Source organism: Sarcophilus harrisii, chromosome 1 (genome assembly GCF_902635505.1).
Source record: "Sarcophilus harrisii chromosome 1, mSarHar1.11, whole genome shotgun sequence".
NCBI classification, from domain to species: Eukaryota; Metazoa; Chordata; class Mammalia; order Dasyuromorphia; family Dasyuridae; genus Sarcophilus; species Sarcophilus harrisii.
In genome coordinates this window covers 339,349,594-339,368,336 of record NC_045426.1, presented here as the reverse complement: position 1 = coordinate 339,368,336, position 18,743 = coordinate 339,349,594, and the positions used below count along the sequence as shown (strand labels likewise).

Genomic DNA, 18,743 nt, shown 5'->3' with positions numbered 1-18,743 from the left:
ACATACCATCCCAACTCTGCAGAGCCAGTCCTGGCCCCAGAGCTGCATGACTGCCCTCCAGTTCTGAGACTAAAGGAGCCAGCCCCTTGGATGGGATTATGATTATGAACTATAATCTTTGTTCTAGTTATTTCTCAGTGGAGTTGTCCCTTTTTAGCACTTGTCTTTGTGTCCTCCCCACCTCCATCCCTATTCCCCTGAAGCAGTTGTATTTATCAGGGCTAAGTGAAGGAGGCTAACTAGGGCAATCATATATGATGGAGCTCTTGGGTTGGTATCTAGAAAGATCACTTCTCAGCCAGTGAGAAAAAGCAAAGCTTCTTTTCTGAGAACTGAACTGAGGGCAGATCAGTGAAGTGGAATCAATAGAGAGCTACATACATAGCATCCCTTATGGGGAACTTATTTAAGCACTGTCATGCCACAGAGAAGCAATTCTGTGTAATGGTATAGAGAGCCATATAGACACTGAGGTGTCTAGAAGAAACATCAGAACTAAGTTGCTGCCTGTAACCTTGAAAAAATCACTTTATTTATAATTTATAAGTTATGGAGAATTTGCCACTTTATGATAGTAGAGGAAGTTGCCTATATATGTGAAATCACAGGACTAGTGTCTCTCTCCTTTACCTCTCCTTGTACCATCCTTGTCTATAAGGAATTGGTCTGTATCCTGGAATAGAGCTCAGGCAGAGTTCAGGGCCATCTGAGGTTGAGACCAAAGGTAATTAACTTTTCCACACAGGAGTACTCATTTAGTTCATTCAGTGTATATTTATTGCTCCTATCATGTGAAAGGCTCTGGGCTAAGTGTTGGACTGAATCAATGACCTTGACTAATTAATGTTGTGTCCTATCCAGTTAGGAGTTTCAAATATCATGTAGGAGATGTCTGACTCTTAATCTTAATCCTTTCAGTGCAATATCCCCTCCCTTCTACTCTTCTTCTCTTAGCCCTCCATATTCCATATACACTCACCCCTGGCCAATTTTCTCATAAGTCTATTCAAAAGCGAGTTAGTAAGAGTCATTAGACTATATGATTATGATGCCACTAGAAATGTTGCTACCAATCTGAGTTGCATTTCCTTGAGATGGAGATTTGGGAATGGGTAACAATAATAGCAAACATTTGCATTTACTTCTATGGGCCGGGTACTGTTCTATTATACTGTAGGGATCTCATTTGTCCATCATAACAGCCTTAAGAAATAGGTGCTATTAATCTGAATTTTACAGGTGAGGAAACTGAGGCAAATAGAAACAAAGTGATCCTGGGTAGCTAGCTAGCTAGCATCTGAGGTCAGATTTGGAACTCAGGCTTTCCTGTCTCTTAAGACTAGTGCTTTTAATCACTAGAGCAACTAGCTGCTTGTATTAGGGATTAAATGCTAAACAAAGGTTTAAATTTTAACCTAGATGAGATTGTGGGATCCTGGAGCTTTTTGAAGAAAGGAATAATAAATTAATCTTGTGCTTTAGAAATATTCATTTGGCAGCTAGGAAGCAAGGATTGGGGAGGAGAGAAGGAAAGACAATTAAGAAGCTGAATTAGCATGGTAGCCTTCCAAGTACAGAAATGAGAAAGAATTCCAGAGATATTACAGAGATATAATCAGCATAAATTAGCAAGTAACTACAGGAAGTAAGGGAGAGAGACTTGATAATAACTTCTGTGCACCTAGGCAATGACAAAGGTGATTGGGAGAATGGTGCTTTCACCAGAGAGAAATTAGCAGAGTAGGTTTGGGGGTAAAAAAAAGACACTGAATTTTGGTTTAGACAATTTTGGTTTAGTCCAGGTACCTATAGGTAATCTTGTTGAAAAGAATAGGATATCTTAGGTCTTCCAACCACACTTAGTTTGGTGTGTGAGAATGTAAACATGCCAGTTGCTAAGATGTGAAGTCTATTTACTAGTCAGAATATGAAGATTTAAGGAGAGAAAAAAATCAGTTTGCACTTCATCTACAAAAATGACATATTTAGGTTTGATATTCAGGGTTTTTTTTTTTCCTTAAATTTTGTTCTCTACAACTATTCTGTAACTTTTTAACTAACTTGAATGAAGAATACATTTTTTTCTTATCCTTTGCATGCTTTATTACATCAATAAACACAAAAACATTTTAAATAAGAATAAGATATCTAAATGGAGACATTCAACAAAGCTGGACTTTGCAGGTCTAAGCAAGGAATAAAAATTCAGAAGTAACTTGCTTAGAGTCTGAAGTCATGAGCATGGACGAGATTGCCAAAAGTTTAGTAAAAGAAAAGGTCCACGGCAGAGCTTCCCTTGCTGATCTCACTCAAAGTTAGGTTTAGGTGGTGGTAAAAGAATCACAAAGGAGAAATAGCAGAACCAGCAGAATATATGGAGTATCTGAAAACCATTGAAGGAGAGTACCCATTAAGGGGAGTCAGGTGGTCAGCATTGTCATATGATAACTACACAGGTCAAGTTGGATTGAAAAATTGAGAAGTCATTGGATTTGGGAATAAGGAGGAGACTGGTGACTTCAGACACACAACAATATGAATTATCTCAGGTGGCTGGACCAGATCAAGCCTGTAACTTTTTTTTTTTCCCTAGTAAATTTATTTTTTTTAATTCACATTACTTTATGAATCATATTGGGAAGAAAACTTAGAGCAAAAGGGAAAAACCATGGGAGAGATTAGGAAAAAAAAAAAAGTGAACAAAGCATGTGTTGATTTACATTCAGTCTCCCTAGTTCTATTTCTGGATGCAGAGGGCATTTACTGTCCCAACTCTATTGAGATTGCTTTGGAGCACCAAACCACTGAGAAGAACCAAGCCTTGTTGATCATCTCATAGTCTTGCTGTTACTGTGCAATGTATTTCTGGTTCTGCTTGGTTCGTTCTGCATCAGTTTACGTTAAGTCTTTCCAGGCCTTTCTAAAATCAGCTTGTTCATTATTTTTATAGGATGATGATCCATTATCTTCTTACACTATAACTTCTTCGGCCATTCCCCAACCGATGGGCATCCCCTCAGTTTCCAGTGCTTTGCTGGAACATACAAAATTGCTGTCACAAACATTTTTGCACCGAATGTTTGTGGCAGCCCTTTTTGTAGTGGCTAGAAACTGGAAACTGAATGGATGTCCATCAATTGGAGAATGGCTGAATAAATTGTGGTATATGAAAATTATGGAATATTACTGTTCTGTAAGAAATGACCAACAGGATGATTTCAGAAAGGCCTGGAGAGACTTACACGAACTGATGCTGAGTGAAATGAGCAGGACCGGGAGATCATTATATACTTCAACAACAATACTAGATGATGACCAGTTCTGATGGATCAGGCCATCCTCAGCAAGTCAGATCAACCAAATCATTTCCAAAGGAGCAGTAATGAACTGAGCTAGCTTATGCCCAGAAAAAACTCTGGAGATGACTAAAACCATTACATTGAATTCCCTAATCCCTATATTTATGCACACCTGCATCTTTGATTTCCTTCACAAGCTAATTGTACAATAATTCAGAGTCTGATTCTTTTTGTACAGCAAAATAACGTTTTGGTCATGTATACTTATTGTGTATCTAATTTATATTTTAATGTATTTAACATCTACTGGTCATCCTGCCATTTAGGGAGGGGGTGGGGGGTAAGAGGTGAAAAATTGGAACAAGAGGTTTGGCAATTGTTAATGCTGTAAAGTTACCCATGCATATGTCCTGTAAATAAAAGGCTATTAAATAAAAAAAAAAAAAAAACCATTTTTGCACAAGTGGGTCCTTTTCGGTCCTCTAAGATTTCCTTGGGATACAGGCCTGTATTTATTTTTAATAAAGAGGCAGGTAAGACCCGCTGAATCTCACTGGAGAACGGAGAGTAGTGCCTAGCGCCGGCATCCATTCGCCCCCAGAGGAGGGAATTGCTGCTCCGGGGAAGACAGCTGAAGCAGAACCAAAGCCCTGGAGGCGAGGAAGGTGAGGGGGCGGGGGCTCTGCCTCTGAGCCAGAGAGCTTGCGTCTGCGCCCACCTCTGAAAGCGACCGCCCCACCTCCTTTTTTGCGCTCCGCCCTCTTTATGGAAGCATTCCCGCGATCCCCGGTGGGGCGGGGCCAAGGCGGAGATGGACAGATTCTCCAGCCTGTCAGAGCGAAGAAGGAGGGGACGCCCGGCTTCGACTTCCGCTTCCTTCGCCTCGCCGCTGCTTGTGAGTTTGGCGTGTTAGGGGGAGTCAGCGTGGGGGGGGGGTGTAGGGGGGGTAGCGTCCTGGGTGTTGCTTCCTCGCTTCTGAGCCGAGGGGAGGACAGCCATGGACTGAAAAAGCCGGGAGTCCTCGGGGAGGGGGCTAAGTAGAGTTCTGGGGACTCGAACCTCTCCCTGTGCGTCTACGAGTAATGACCCTCCCATCGTTAGAAACCTTTAAACGTAGGATGTTGTAGAGGGGGCCCGTTTTTCAGGTACAGGTTGCGCTCAATGGCCTGGGAAGACTCTAATAGTTCTAAGAGTTCTGCGGGCGTTCGGGATGAGATCCCTGCTTGAGAAAGGCCCTCGAGGCCATACCCAGGAGGGAGCACCAGCCGTGGCGGGGGAGCACCAGCCGTGGCGGGGGAGCACCAGTCGGGGGAGCACCAGTCGTGGGGAGGGAGCACCAGCCGTGGGGGGGGAGCACCAGCCATGGGAAGGGCACTGGGGCGCTTAACGTGGAGAAAAGACTTGGCAGGGACGGGATGGCTGTCAACTGAAGGAGGGATCCCTGGTCCTGCTCTCCCCGGAGCCAGCCAGAGGCAGATTCTGACACCCCCCCCCATCACAGAGAACCCCCCAAAGATCAGCAACGTCCAGCAGCGCCCTGTTTTCTGTCACTTGATTTTCGGTACAAATTGAATGGCCCTCTTTTAGGAACGCTTGCAAGTGGTTCAGTACTTGAGTTAGAAAATGTTAGGATAGGTAAGGAAGCCAGAGAGAGGAGATGACTTTGATTAGGATAACTGGGCCCAGATGTAGTCCCCGTCCCACTGATACTGTGCTTTCTCCTCTATTACGCTTCTGCTAGATCGCTCCCTAGGTCCCTGCTGTTTCCCGGAGCTCTGTTAGCACTGAGAACTTCAGCTCCTTTGCAGCCCAGTCACGGACCCAGTGACTCTCAATGACTTTATAGAACCGTAGCTATAGAATTAGAAGGATCCTTTAACCCTGTCCAGTCCAAACCTTCATTTTACATAGAAGGGAACTCGGGCCCAAAGTGTATTTGTCCCAGTCACTCAGGTAGAAAGTACTGAAACAGGAGAATATAAACTCAGATCTTCCTAATGCCAAGCCCAGCTCACAAGGCACTCCATTGTTAAACACAGCTATGACTGTTATGAAGTTCTTTCTGATATTGGGTCAAAATCTACCTGAAAGCTCCATCTCCTCTCCCACCTCCAATACACACGCTCACTCCTTCTGCTTCTCCCTCTTATCTCACAGCTGCAAAAACGGCTATCACATCCCTCCTAAGTCTTCTCTGGGCTAAAACCAACATTCTCTTTAAGACAGAATTAAACTACAAGTTCCAGGTTTCCTACAGACACAAACTATGATTCTTTGCTCTACCAGCTGAGCTCTCGGTGTTCTTTCTAGCTCACCACTTCCTAGCTATGATACTTTGGTAGCATGGCCTTGGTGGTATTGGATTATACTTGTTCACTTGACCAGTATTTTACTTCCCTCCATCCCATAAGAAAAATAAATAAGTAAAAGCCTCCGCCCCCAACAGTAAAATGTTCTTTTATTTTTTTAATGTTTGTTGTTTTTCCAGTACAGCGCAATGAGAGGTATAGGAGGCAATGTTCCCATTTTTTAGTGGGAAAAGTGAATGGTTATGTGAATTGCATGATTGCCTTCACTGGATAAATAAGGGAGAATGTCACCTGTTAAATAAAGCTCAAGGCCTTTTCCTGGGGCAGAGCATAGCCCAGTTTAGAATAGTATCATTGTAAGTTAGTTATCTGTAGTAAAGTTATATTATAAAATAGCAGAACCGGAAAGGAACCTTAAAACATAAAATTATAGAATGTCAGCATTGAAAAGGACCTTAACAGTCACCTGCTTTATTTAACTCCTTCACTTTGCAAGGGAGAAAGCAAAAAGACTGAGAAATTGGACCTGAAAGTGAGTGTGATCTGCCCAGATTTGCAGTGAGCTCTGTAGGGACCAGATTGTAGAAGGCTGGGTTAATCCTGAGTTAATAAAAGCCAGCCCTATTCTTGTTATTCATGTGACTGAGAAAGTCATTTTATTATCTTTGGATCTCACTTTCTTCAGCTGTAAAAGAAAAGATGCATTGAATCAGGGCATTTTCAAATTTATAATTGATGGAAATGCTAAATTTCAGTTAGATGTTAATGAAAATAAATATTTTTTTTCCCCACATCCAGGGCCATAGACTCCCTGAACTTTGTCCCCAAACCTCTTGGGGATCTATAAACCTTAGGTTGAGAACCCTTGGAAATTCTTTCTAGCTCTAAATCCTATGGTGTTTTAATTACTAATGTGAATGATGGTACTAGAAATAATTTAGGGCATTTTTCTTTCACAGTAACTCTTCCCCTAATGCCGCTGTACAAGTACCCTGTTAAACTCTGGAATACCTTGAAGCTGAAACAGGGTATTTACTCTCGTCTTCCTGAGCACTACCTCAAGTCACTGCAGAATGAAGGGACACCCACCGCAGTTCATTATAAACCTCATGGGGTCAAGTACAAAATAAATCCAAAGAATGGACAACGTGAGCTCGTTCAGGATGTTCCCATCCCACTCTACTTTCCCCCTGAATCCCAGAAGGGACTCTGGGGCGGTGAGGGTTGGATCAGTGGTTATAGATATGCCAACAATGATAAGGTATGTGTGTGTGTGTGTGTGTGTGTGTGTGTGTGTGTGTGTGTGCTGGAAGAAGGATGTATGGTTGGTGAGGGAGGTATAGTGTGGTCCCAGAAGAAAGTAGAAAATCTGGTCTGCTTTTCTCGAGTTTCTTGAAAACTTGCCACAACTCCAATCATTTTAAAGAGATGTAACTCAAAGTTATCTTCAGTTCTCTTAATTTAAAAGAGAAAATTGTTCTGCTAACTGAATGCCACTGTAACTGTACAAAAATAAAAAATTTGTAGGGGTTTTAGTGACATTCTAAGTAAGATTTTTTTTAATTTTTAAAAAAGACATTGCTATTAGTAAGTTCATGTTCATATATGGGGATCCACAAAGTATTTTCCTAACCTTGTATGATCGTGTGAAATTTTTCATTTTTGTATTTGTATCCCCAGTACCTAATAAGATGCCTTGCAGAGAATAGGGATTTAAAAAAATACTTGTTGAATTAGATTAGAGGTTGGTGGTACAAATAGAATTGTCCCCAGTTACAGATAAGAAAAAACATTCTGAAAAGGAAAATTGCTTTCTTTGTTAATGTTAGATTATTGTTGGAATGAGAACTTGGACTCTGGTTTTTTGATTCTACAAGTGCTCCTTCTGTGGCAGCATCATTGTTTGCATGATGGGAAAGTGGCCTTTCTCTCTCCCTCTGGTAGTGACAGGTCCTTGGATATTAGGAGGGGTTGGAGAGACAAGAGTTAAGTCTTCCCTTCCTTTTCCCTGTTCTGCCAAGCAGCTCTTTGCACTTTTAGCTGTTGCTGAGCCAATAATAAGGTGATGTAGAGGAATGTCTTTTTTGATCCCCTCCCATTGGTCATTTAAATGGCCTCTGACCTTCCTTGTGTTCTTTGGCACTTTTTTGCTTAAACTTAGCCCTTTGGTATCACATGGGTTTTAGTCTCCCAGTCTTTGCACATGCTTAGTTACTTGGAATGTGAATACCAGTAAACCATGATACTGGGTTTAATATGTGTCTAGCAAGGTGGAACTTTTTGGAGGTCATTACTGTTGGGAGAAGGATATCTACTCCTGCAGTCAAAGTGGGACTAACTGTGAGGCCGAGCTAACTAGTAGTTCAAGATATGAATGGGGATGAAAATGGCAAGAGCTGAGCCAGGTAGATGGACACCATATCATAGGGGGATGTAGAGTAGAAAGGTGACAGCCGGGTGAGCTGACAACATGAGTACATTAAAATAGGCCCCATTTTAATATAGTATAACTTGGAAAGTAACTTTAAAAAAAATTTGTCCCTCTACATTTTTTTCTACATATTCAATAGATAGACTAGATATCCAACTTCTTTCAAACAGGCTTCTCAGATCCCAGGATCCTAGCCTCTAATGAACCTACAGAGGTTTTGTACTTGGTGGCCAATTAAGGCTTTCCCTTTAAAACAGGTCAGATGACAAAACTACACTTGAGGAGACAGAAGAGAGGAAACAGTAAACTTTGAGTTAGGTGGGGTGAGAGAATGCAAATGGGCACCTCTTTTGAAGAAAGAAAAGAAGGAAAAATAGCAAGTCTGTGTGTGTATTGATGGTTGTGAAGGGAGATGTTCCTTCTTAGGAAGAGCGTTGATGATTATGTGGGAACAGCTTGCATACTCTTAGAAACTTTTTTCTGCTTTTAGCTCTCAAGACGTGTGAAAAAGACTTGGAAACCCCATCTTTATGAACGAGAGCTTTACAGTGAAATCTTGGACAAGAAATTCAAAGCAATGGTTACCATGAGAACTCTCGACCTAATTGATGAAGCCTATGGATTTGATTTCTATATCCTCAAGGTGAAACCCTAGGCCTATGGAGAGGGGGAAAAAGAAAAGAAGAACCAAGTTTTTGATTTGGAGGCAAGATCAAAAACTAGGAACAGGATAATTTTATTCTGCCTAGGTTTATTCTGAAGTTAGATTGGTAGTTACAGCTATTGCTTGACATTAAACTAGGAATTTAAGATTTAGGAAGGAATGGGAATCTTGATGTCCACCCTGTGTTACATAATGTTCAGGTCACTTTTTTTAAAAAATCAGTATAAAATAGCTTTTTATTTTCAAAATACATGCACAGATAGTTTTCAGCATTCACCCTTGTAAAACCTTGTGTTCCAAATTTTTTCTCCCTCCCTTAAATAGCAAGTAATTCAGTATATGTTAAACATGTAAAATTTTTCTATACATATTTCCACAGTTATCATACTGCACAAGGAAAATCAGATCAAAAAGGAGAAAAAATGAGAAAGAAAACAAAAAGCAAGCAAACAACAACAATAAAAGGTGAAAATAGTATGTTGTAATCCACATTCAATCTCCACAGTCCTCTCTCTGGATGCAGATGGTTCTCTTCATCACAAATATTGAAAAGAGCCACCTCCGTCAAAATTGAAAATGATATAATCTTATTGTTTCTGTGTATAATGTTCTCTTGGTTCTACTGACTTCACTTAGCATCACTTCATGCAAATCTCTCCAGGTCTTTTCTGAAATCATCCTGCTAATTGTTTTTTATAGAACAATAATATTCCATAACATTTATATACTATATCAATTCACATTTTAAGAATGTGACAAGCTTGACAATCTCGGCCATATCTTTGATGAAGAGAGAATTGAAAGCTATGTAACATGAGGACCAATGGAAAGAACTGTTATGAATATATATACTCACAATATATAAACTATGAATACATAGTATTTTCACTATTGTTGGTTGTTTGCTGCTTGTTTTTTCTTTCTCACTTTTTTTCCCTTTTGATTAGATTTTTTTTTTTTGCACAGCATGATATATGTGGAAATATGTTTAGAAGAATTGCACATGTTTAACCTAATTTAGATTACTTGCTGTTTAGGGAATGGGAATGGGGTAGATGGGGAGGAAGGCAGAATAATTTGGAACACAAGGTTTTCCAAGGGTAGATGTTGAAAACTATCTTTGCATGTATTTTGAAAAAAGCTATTATTTAAAAAAAAAAAAAAAAACCCAACTATGTTTAGCTTGGAAAAGAGAAGATTTGATGGGAGATGGAGACCACATATGGAAAAAATGACTCATGAGAATTCCCTTCCAATATTTAAGCTCTGTGTCTGAAGAGCTTCTAATACTTTGGACAGTCATATGGAAAATGGGTTCTGTTATTGTGCCCCTTGGCAGGATGCATGGAGAGCTGGCCTTGGAGTCCGGACAAATTGGGTTCAGGTCCAGCCTCTGTGTGACTATTGGCAAATCTTTGAAATTGTCTGACAACTCTCTGTACATTACAAAATGGTTTCTGTTATTCATTGATAGAGGGTTTTCTTACGGGGAGCTTCTTACACCAATGAAATCACAGGTTCAGAACTACCCCCCGCCAAAAAAAAAAAAATGCATTAAACTTATTCTGCTTTGCCTCAGAGGATAGGACTAAGACATTGTTGTAGTGAGTCAAATTGCAGTCTGATGCAAGGGAGAACTTCCAAACAATTCACATAATCCAAAAGGAAAGATTGGACCAGACCTGTATTGGGTAGTGGGGCTTTTCTATTATTAGAGGGCTTCAACTCAGCTAGAATTGGGTGTAGATCACAATGTGTGTTCAGATTTCAAAATATAGTAGAAAGAGTTCCTGATGGGTTGAACTAGATGATCATCAAGGTCACTCTGAAATTCTCTGTCTTTTTGAATATGGTCCAGAGCTCATTGAGTGGTTCAATGATTAATCTAGGGTGAAAGCCAATCCATAGAATGATTAGTTTATTTAAAGATATTTTCCTATGTTTTGCATGACTACACATATATTATCCATATCAAATTGCTTGCCTTCTTAATGAGGGGATATCAGAGAGAAGGAAGGAGAGATTTGGGAAATCAAAAAACTTTAAATGTTAAAAATTGTGTTTACCTATAATTGGAAAAAAATATTTTAAATTAAAAAAAAAATTTTTTTTCCCATGCTATTTAAGGGAGGGGTTGGGAGAAAGGGAGAGAGAAAAAAAATTGGGAACACAAGATTTTGCAAGGGTGAATGTTGAAAACTATCTGTGCATGTATTATTTTGAAAATAAAAAGCAAAAAAAAAATTTTTTTTCATTATTGATGTGAAAATGTACTCTAAAAGTTTAACATTTTTTTACATATTTACATATTTTTTTAATCAAAATAATTCTGATTTACTCAGGCAAACTTTATATAAGATATATAAAGTGAAAGAGAGGAAATGTGAATAGGTATTCTGAAAAGCTCTTTGATTAACCTAAAAGTTTAAGGAACCCTGGACTAGAGCAAGAACTATTTGTTCAATCTCTTTAGAAGCTAGCACTAACATTTTTACCTATTTTTTTCTCCCATGGAAAAGTAAAATGGGCCTACATCTAGTCTATAAGAGACCTTGACCATCCACATTAGAGAGTGGGAAGGCTAAACTAGGTCTGGATATGGCCCAACTCTGTTCCCGACAGAAATAGGTATCTATTAAAGACTATGATGATGAGTTTCATTTGCATTCCTGAAGATTATTGAAAAATCAAATTTACTTACATGATCAATATAGGATGTCTATGACTTTACTTCCAGACTCCAAAGGAGGATCTGTGCTCCAAATTTGGGATGGATTTGAAACGAGGAATGCTATTGCGTCTTGCCCGGAAGGACCCTCAGCTACACCCAGACGATCCAGAAAAAAGAGAAGCTATTTATAACAAGTACAAGGTAAGCAGCTATACTGATTTTTTCTGGCTAAATTCTGCATCTCCATTTGAGTTAACTCAGACATAGATCATCTAGCCCCAAGGCCTGGATTATATACCTGAGGCCTCCTTCACTCCTGTTCAAATGGGTGTTCCCTCTTCTAAGAACGTCTGGCATAACTGGCTGCTCCAGTAAACTTAATAATTATACAGAATATAGAATAATCAAAGATACATTCACTCCAACAATTTTAATTAAGCACTTGCTTTGTGCCAGGCAGTTAATATAAAATGCTTGCCTCATGATAGGCTATGAGGTAGGTAGTATGGCTGTTTTTATCTCCTTTATACAAATTAGAAAAATGAGATTTAGAGAAAGGAAGTGGCTTACCTAAGGTAACTCGGATAGATCGATAGGCCAACTGAAGTTGTCTTCTCCTAATCCAGTGTTTTTTCAGCTGTGTTTTTAAAGCACTTTGCAAACCTTACAATGCTGTTTAAATGTTAATTATCATTGTTGTTATTACCATTCTACCTCACAGGATTTTAGGTCATTGTCCCTATTTTCTTTTATGTCATAGGAGTTTGTGATCCCAGAAGAAGAGGCTGAATGGGTTGGACTGACATTAGAGGAAGCAGTGGAAAAACAGAGGCTCCTGGAACAAAAAGTGAGTATCAAGAACAGGGTCTTTCAAAGGCAAGAGCAGCATCCACTGTTGTTTTGATGACTGAGCTGGTGTTTCAGGCTGTTTACATTTGGTATTAGAGAGCTGATTTGTGAGAGAGTAGAGACTCTTACAACAACAGCAGGCAACATCAGCTCAAGCTTATGGGTAGGAGTGATGGCACAAGATAAGTGAAGCTGTGAAGAAACCTGGCAAAAGATAGGAAGAGACCAACTCCCAATTCCTGTTCTGGAGCCTTTCTGCTTTCTCTATGGCTTTTGTCAACTCTTGAGTTTGTCAACTCTTGACTTTGCTATATCCTCTGACCCAGTGTTGCACCTCTCCATTATCTTTATCCCAGTGTTATGACCACCCTTCTTACCTTCAGTCCACTCATATCAGTTTACCATATTTACTTAATATAAGCAAAAAGGTCAAACTATACAAAATGTACATTATAGTAACAGATAGTGTTACAGAAATAGCGTATAGAGCAACTATCTCTAAGACACTTAAATCAGGGTTTCTTAAACTTTTTCCATTTGTGAGCCCTTTTCACCCAAGAAAATTTTATATGACCCCAAATATATAGGTATATAAAGTAGGTATAGAAATCAAAACATTCAGTTGCAAGACTCCAAATGGGGTCTTGAACCAGTTTAAGAAGCTGGGACCTAATTCACATATGATTTGAACATCAAAGTACTTAAAGATTTTCTATGTATACTGCCATGTATTAGATGGTGGAGGAAATACTAAGCTAAAAGGTAGGTTCCTCAAAAAAAATTGTAGTTGAGTAAGAGGCATTGGATGTGCATAAATGACTATGATAAAAGTTACAAAGTGATTAATCATTGGAGAGATCTGAGTAACCTAGGGGAGTCAAAGAGGCATGGATCACTTCCTGTTGGAGGGGTCAAGGAAGGCTTTGTGGAATAATCTAGCACAGGGGCTTGCACATAGTAGACATTTAATTTAATAACGAATTTGAATACATGTTGAGTCAACCAGCACTCAAGCTAGGTTTTGAAGGATGATAATAAATAATACCAACTTGTATCCCATGCACTTGCTTTGTTTATGACTTTTTGGGGTAGGGAGTGTAATTTTATAAGTGAGGATGCCAAAGCTGAATGAGATGTTCCTCAGAGCTGTGTCCAGTCATCCAGTGACTTGAGGGAGAGAAAGGGATAAATAAGTCAAGATCCTGGCCCTCAAAGGGCTTACATCTAGCTGGAATAAAACCTATACAAAGACTGAGCTCCAGGCCTATGTCACCAATTGCCTCTTGGATATTTCCAGCTGCGTATCCAGGAGGTATCTTAAATTCAGCAGATCTAAACCAGACCTCATCTTCTCTTCTCCCCCAAACTCTCGTCTTCCTGATTTTGATCACTGTTAGCCTCCCACTCACCTAGGCAGGCCTGTACCATAGAAGTCAGCATCAATTCCTCCCTCTCCATTTCCCACACTGAGTAAATTATCTTGAGACCACCCCCTTTTTTCTACTTGTGTAGCCACCACCTCATCCAAGTCTTTGGTCTCTCTCCACTGGACTATGACAAGAGCTTCTAATCGGCCTCCCTGCCTTAGGCCTCTTCCCCCTTCCAGGCCACCAAACTATATTCCTAAAACGCATCTGTCCCTGTTGTTTCCCTTTGCAAAAAGTTCCGGCAACTTCTTGTTTTGTCTGGGATAAAGCATAGAGCTATTCTTTGCCATTTATAGTCCTTCACAGTCTTTCCCACCTCCCTTTTTAGGTTTATTGAATGTTACTCTTTAATCCGCAGCCTGTTCCACCCAAACCAGGCTTCTTAGTATCTTCACAGCATCTCATCTCTGCATATGTGCCTTTGTACAAGCTGCACTCCTCCTCACCTCAGGCCTGAAATGTATTCCTTCTTCACCTTCTCCTTGCAGAGACTTGACTCCTACAAGAAGACAGTCCCAAAATTAACTTTGTATGTGTTTTATAATTGCCTGCCTGTGTTCATGTGGCCTCTCCTCAACGAATGGAAACTTCTTGAAGTCAGGAATTATTTTATTAATGTTTCTCTATCAATGCCTGCTAAAGCTCCTGGCACATAGCAAATATTAAACATTTGTGGAATGTTAGTAATAAATGTAACACAAATTAGAACATGATAAATATATGAAGAGGACCACGTGCTTAGGAAATGAGATGATGGAAATATCATTTATAAAGCGGAGATTCAAGGAGGAGGAGGTCCTTGAAGAATGGGTGGGATGTTTATGGGGGGCACCAAATTCCCATCTCTGCCTTACAAATCTGGAGAGGTGGTGAATTTAGTTCCAAATAGATAGCTGGTAGCAGGGTATTGAGTGCCTGGGTTTTCCAGCTCTTATTTAATTTGCTGAACCACTACACCTGGGCAAGACTGCTGCCCAACTCAGGATCCTGGTCTTTGTTCACCTCAGCTACCTTAAGTCACCAAAGCATCCACAGGATTCCAGACTCTAGAAGTTAATCTAGAGGATCCTTGAACAAAGGGAAGTATCACTATTGGGGGATGTTTGGGGGGAATATAGCTACTGATAAATTTTGGTGGTGGGGGAGGGTGACACAGTCACATTCTCAGCAGGAGAAATTGTAGCAGTCAAGGCTGGAAAGGGGAAACATCATTCACTAGTATGTTTCTGATCCCTTGTACTTCTACTACACTTAGTCTACTCTTTTTGTGCCAGCTGCTCTGCAGAACCTTCATCCATTGTTTCTTTCCTTTTCAGGACCCTGTCCCTCTGTTCAAAGTATACGTGGAGGAACTTATTCAACAGCTGCAAGACCAGACACTCTCACAACCAGCTGTGATGCAAAGGAAAGCCTAGTGGGCAGGAACTTCTTAGAGACCAGACTGTTTGAGTCCCCTTACTCTTCTTCTTCCTCCCCATCATATTCAGTCCAGACCCACTGCTGCATATTTCACAGGGATTGAGAAGCAGAATATATGAAGACTTTCTGCATCCCCCCTGCTGAGCACCCTGCAAAGCTCCTGGCTTGCTTCTGGCAGTAAGCAGAGTGACAGAACAGCTCCAAATCACAGCATACCCTGAGCTCCTGCTGATACCTTGAACTCGATATCTTTATTTTTCTGAGATGCAGTTGTTCAAAGGAACAATAAACAACCCATCCAGTGATTCAGTTACTGGTCGCAATGTGTCTCTTTAGCCATCCACACATGCCAGAGTTCTGCCAGGGATTAGAAGCCAGGGTGTGCCTTGTGTAGTAGAGTCATTCCAGAACTTGTCACTTATCCTGTATTCTCTTGATGTGAGATTGATACTGTGAACTCTTTAGAAATATTTCTATTACATAGAGTGGTTAATTTGATGACTTCTAACATTCTTTTTTGTTCTCAAAATTCTAAAACTCTGGAAACTACAGAATCTTCAGTTTGACAAAAGCATATACGGTGGGAAAAGGACTGGAATTGGAATCAAAGAATCTGGTTTTAAAATTTAGCCTTGGGCCTCAATTCCTCATATACAGGATGAGGTGGTTTGGATGGAATGAGGGACCCTTCACCCAAGGTTTTTCATTGTCTCCAAGGACATATCTCCCTGAAGCCTGTGTCAACATCTTGTCGTGTTAAAGGCCAGTGCTATATACACTACAATCTGATTCATATAACATTCATCCCTCTCCCTTTTTTCCCTCAATTATAATAAATTTTCTTTGCTTCTTCCTGAGAGGTAATTTCACTCATTTTACCTTCATTTTTCCCTTTTTCCCGTACAATCCCCTTTCCACTTCTAGTTTCTTTTTTATAACAGTAAAATCAAATTATACATGCACTCTCTATGTATACCCATAACAGAAATACAGTTCTCAAGAGTTCTTTTCTTTTTACCTTTTTATGCTTCTCTTGAGTTCTATAGTTGGAGGTCAAATTTATTGTTTAGCTCTGGTTTTTTCATCAGAAATAAATGGAATTCACCTGTTTTATTGAATGCCCCTCTTCTTCCCTGAAAAAAAAAAATGCTCAGTTTAACTAGGTAATTTATTCTTGGCTGCATTCCAAGTTCCAAAGGCAAAGGCCTTTCGGAATATCAGATTCCAGGTCCTTCCATCCTTTAAGGTGGAAGCTGCTAGGTCCTGGGTAATCCTTATTGTGGCTCTTCGGTATTTGAATTGTTTTTTTCTGGCTGCTTGTAATATTTTTTCCTTGGTCCGATAGTACTTAAATTTAGCCACAATATTAATTGGAATTTTAATTTGGGGGTCTTTTTTAGGAGGTGTTTGGTGAATTCTTTCAATGGATATTTTACCTTCTGATTCTAAAATATTGGGGCACTTCTCTTTGATGATTTCCTGAAAAATAGTATATAGGCTCTTTTTTTCATCACAGTTTTCAGGGCGTCCAATAATCCTTAGGTTGTCTCTCCTAGATCTATTTTCTAGGTCAGTTGTTTTCCCAATTAGGTATTTTACAGTTTTTCTATTCTTTTTTTTGTTTTGCTTGACTGATTCTTCTTGTCTTATTGAGTTATTCATTTCCATTTATTCAGTTCTGATTTTTAGTGAATTATTTTCTTCATTTACATTTTTTACTTTTTGTATTTGTTCAGCTGAATTTTTAAATGCATTGTTTTGTTCTATGGAATTTTTTTTCCATTTCACAAATTGTTTTTTAAGGAGTTTTCTTTTTCCATTTCACAAATTCTGTTTTTTTAAGGAGTTATTTTCTTTTTCTGTTTTAGAAGTTCTGTTTTTTGAGAGGTTTTTTTTTTTCGATTTTGTCAAATCTATATTTTAATGAATTATATGCTTTTTCCATTTCACTAAGTCTCTTGTGTTCCAAACCTCTTGCAAAGTTTTCATTTCCTTTCCTCATTTTTCTTCTAACTCTCTTTTAAGATCCTTTTAATTTATTCTAGGAGAGTCTTGTGTGATGGGGATCAGTTTATATCACTTTTTAGGGCTTCATTTGGAGACAATCTGCTTTTAGTCTCCTCAAGGTTTGAAATCTGTTCTCTTTCTTCTTTTTGCTTTTTTTTTTTTTTTTTTTTTTTTTTTTTTTAAGTTGAGATCTGTTTTTAAGGCAAGGGGGGGTTTCCAAGCTTCCTCTAAAAGCGGCAGCAGCTGCACGGAGTCAGTGCTGGGTGAGTGTAGCCAGGTTCTGTGAGATTTTGGCATTTCGGGGTTCACTCTTTACCTTTTGTATTTGTGTTGGATGTTTTATAACTTCTCTGCTGATCCACAAAACACTACCTGAAGGCATTACCAAATTCACTCTCACAGATCTGCAGGTCATCTATGGGGTCTTGCCCTTGTCCCCATTATCTGAATGGACCTGTGAGCAGAGGCCTAAAGATGTTATCCAGAAGATGACATCAGAGAGTACACAAAAATCAGTGACAAGCTACAAACAGCAACCTTGATCTCCCAATGGAGTCTCCAGTGCAGTAGTGTCTACTGTTCACAGCTCTAATACGGAGATTAGTGCCATGGGATTTCATTTGACTTTGATATTTATTTAGCTTTAGTCATTGCCTTTGAGCTGAATTGGAAATTCAGTTAATGTTAATGATAATACCAACTCACATTTACTTAGTACCTTTTCTATCAAAGCACCTTCTGCCCCAAAATTTAGTCAGCTGGGACCAGGAATGTGGTTCCCCAAATTTTGATATTCTGTAACAGATACATACATAAAAGACAGCTTAATTTCATTTGGAAATGGTCTAAGCTGGGAAAGAGATTTAGGAGAGGCAGTGTAGTGTGGTGGAGAGTACCGAACTCCACAAGTTGCCACATAGGTATATTAACTTGAACACATCACATAATTCCAGCCTCAGTTTATCTCTAAAATGGGGATCATGGCACTTCAACTACTACATTGGGATATTGTAAAGAAAGCTCTCCACAGCATCATAGAAAAATGAACGGTTATTTTCATGCTCTCTTACTGTTTCTAACTGTCAGCTTGTTAAAAGTACTTCCATCCCTTTCTGTGAGTCTGGGGCTTTTCCCCTTCAGGTGGCTTCTTTAACTCTTGCCTAAAGGCAGGAGAAAGAGGGGTCCCTAATTAGCTACTCATGGGCACAGCTGGTCCCGGGCCTGCGCTTTAGAAAGGTCCTGTGGCCTCCCACCTCTGGCTGCTTTCATGTTGTGCTTTGTGTACACTTGGCTTTGCAGGGTGACAGGTGGCCTGAGCTCGGGGGCTTAAAGGCTCCCCGATTCTGACCTTTGGCCCCACGTTAAGTTAATGATGTTCTCCACTTCTGGGTAAGTCCTTTGGAGTTGTTCTATGAGAACACTGTGCATGACCATTCCAAGTTAGGCTCTTGAACATTCCAAGTTAGGGTGGAGGAAAGAAGCCTAAGTACCGGATGTCTTTGAAAAGGATAGTTTGGGAGAGCAGGAAATAATAGACAATGGAATGTTGAATCCTTAAGGCAGGCAAGGACTTTCATTTCTGCCTATGGAAGATCAAGTTTTGGGGGCAGAGTTCCACTGAAACGAGTTTTTTATGTCATCTGTGGCTTTTCATTATCAGGTCTTCT

At 39.7% G+C, this 18,743-nt stretch overlaps 1 protein-coding gene across 1 annotated transcript; it reads left to right on the top strand.

The window, feature by feature from the left end:
- The first annotated feature begins 4,099 nt into the window (after nucleotides 1–4,099).
- MRPL28 (mitochondrial ribosomal protein L28) lies at nucleotides 4,100–15,379 on the top strand. The gene is made up of 6 exons (XM_031945700.1): nucleotides 4,100–4,194; nucleotides 6,568–6,869; nucleotides 8,530–8,682; nucleotides 11,441–11,575; nucleotides 12,135–12,221; nucleotides 14,967–15,379. Exons 2-6 carry the CDS (start codon nucleotides 6,582–6,584, stop codon nucleotides 15,063–15,065), a joined length of 762 nt encoding a protein of 253 aa, XP_031801560.1. The 5' UTR covers nucleotides 4,100–4,194; nucleotides 6,568–6,581; the 3' UTR covers nucleotides 15,066–15,379.
- Nucleotides 15,380–18,743: the final 3,364 nt, after the last annotated feature.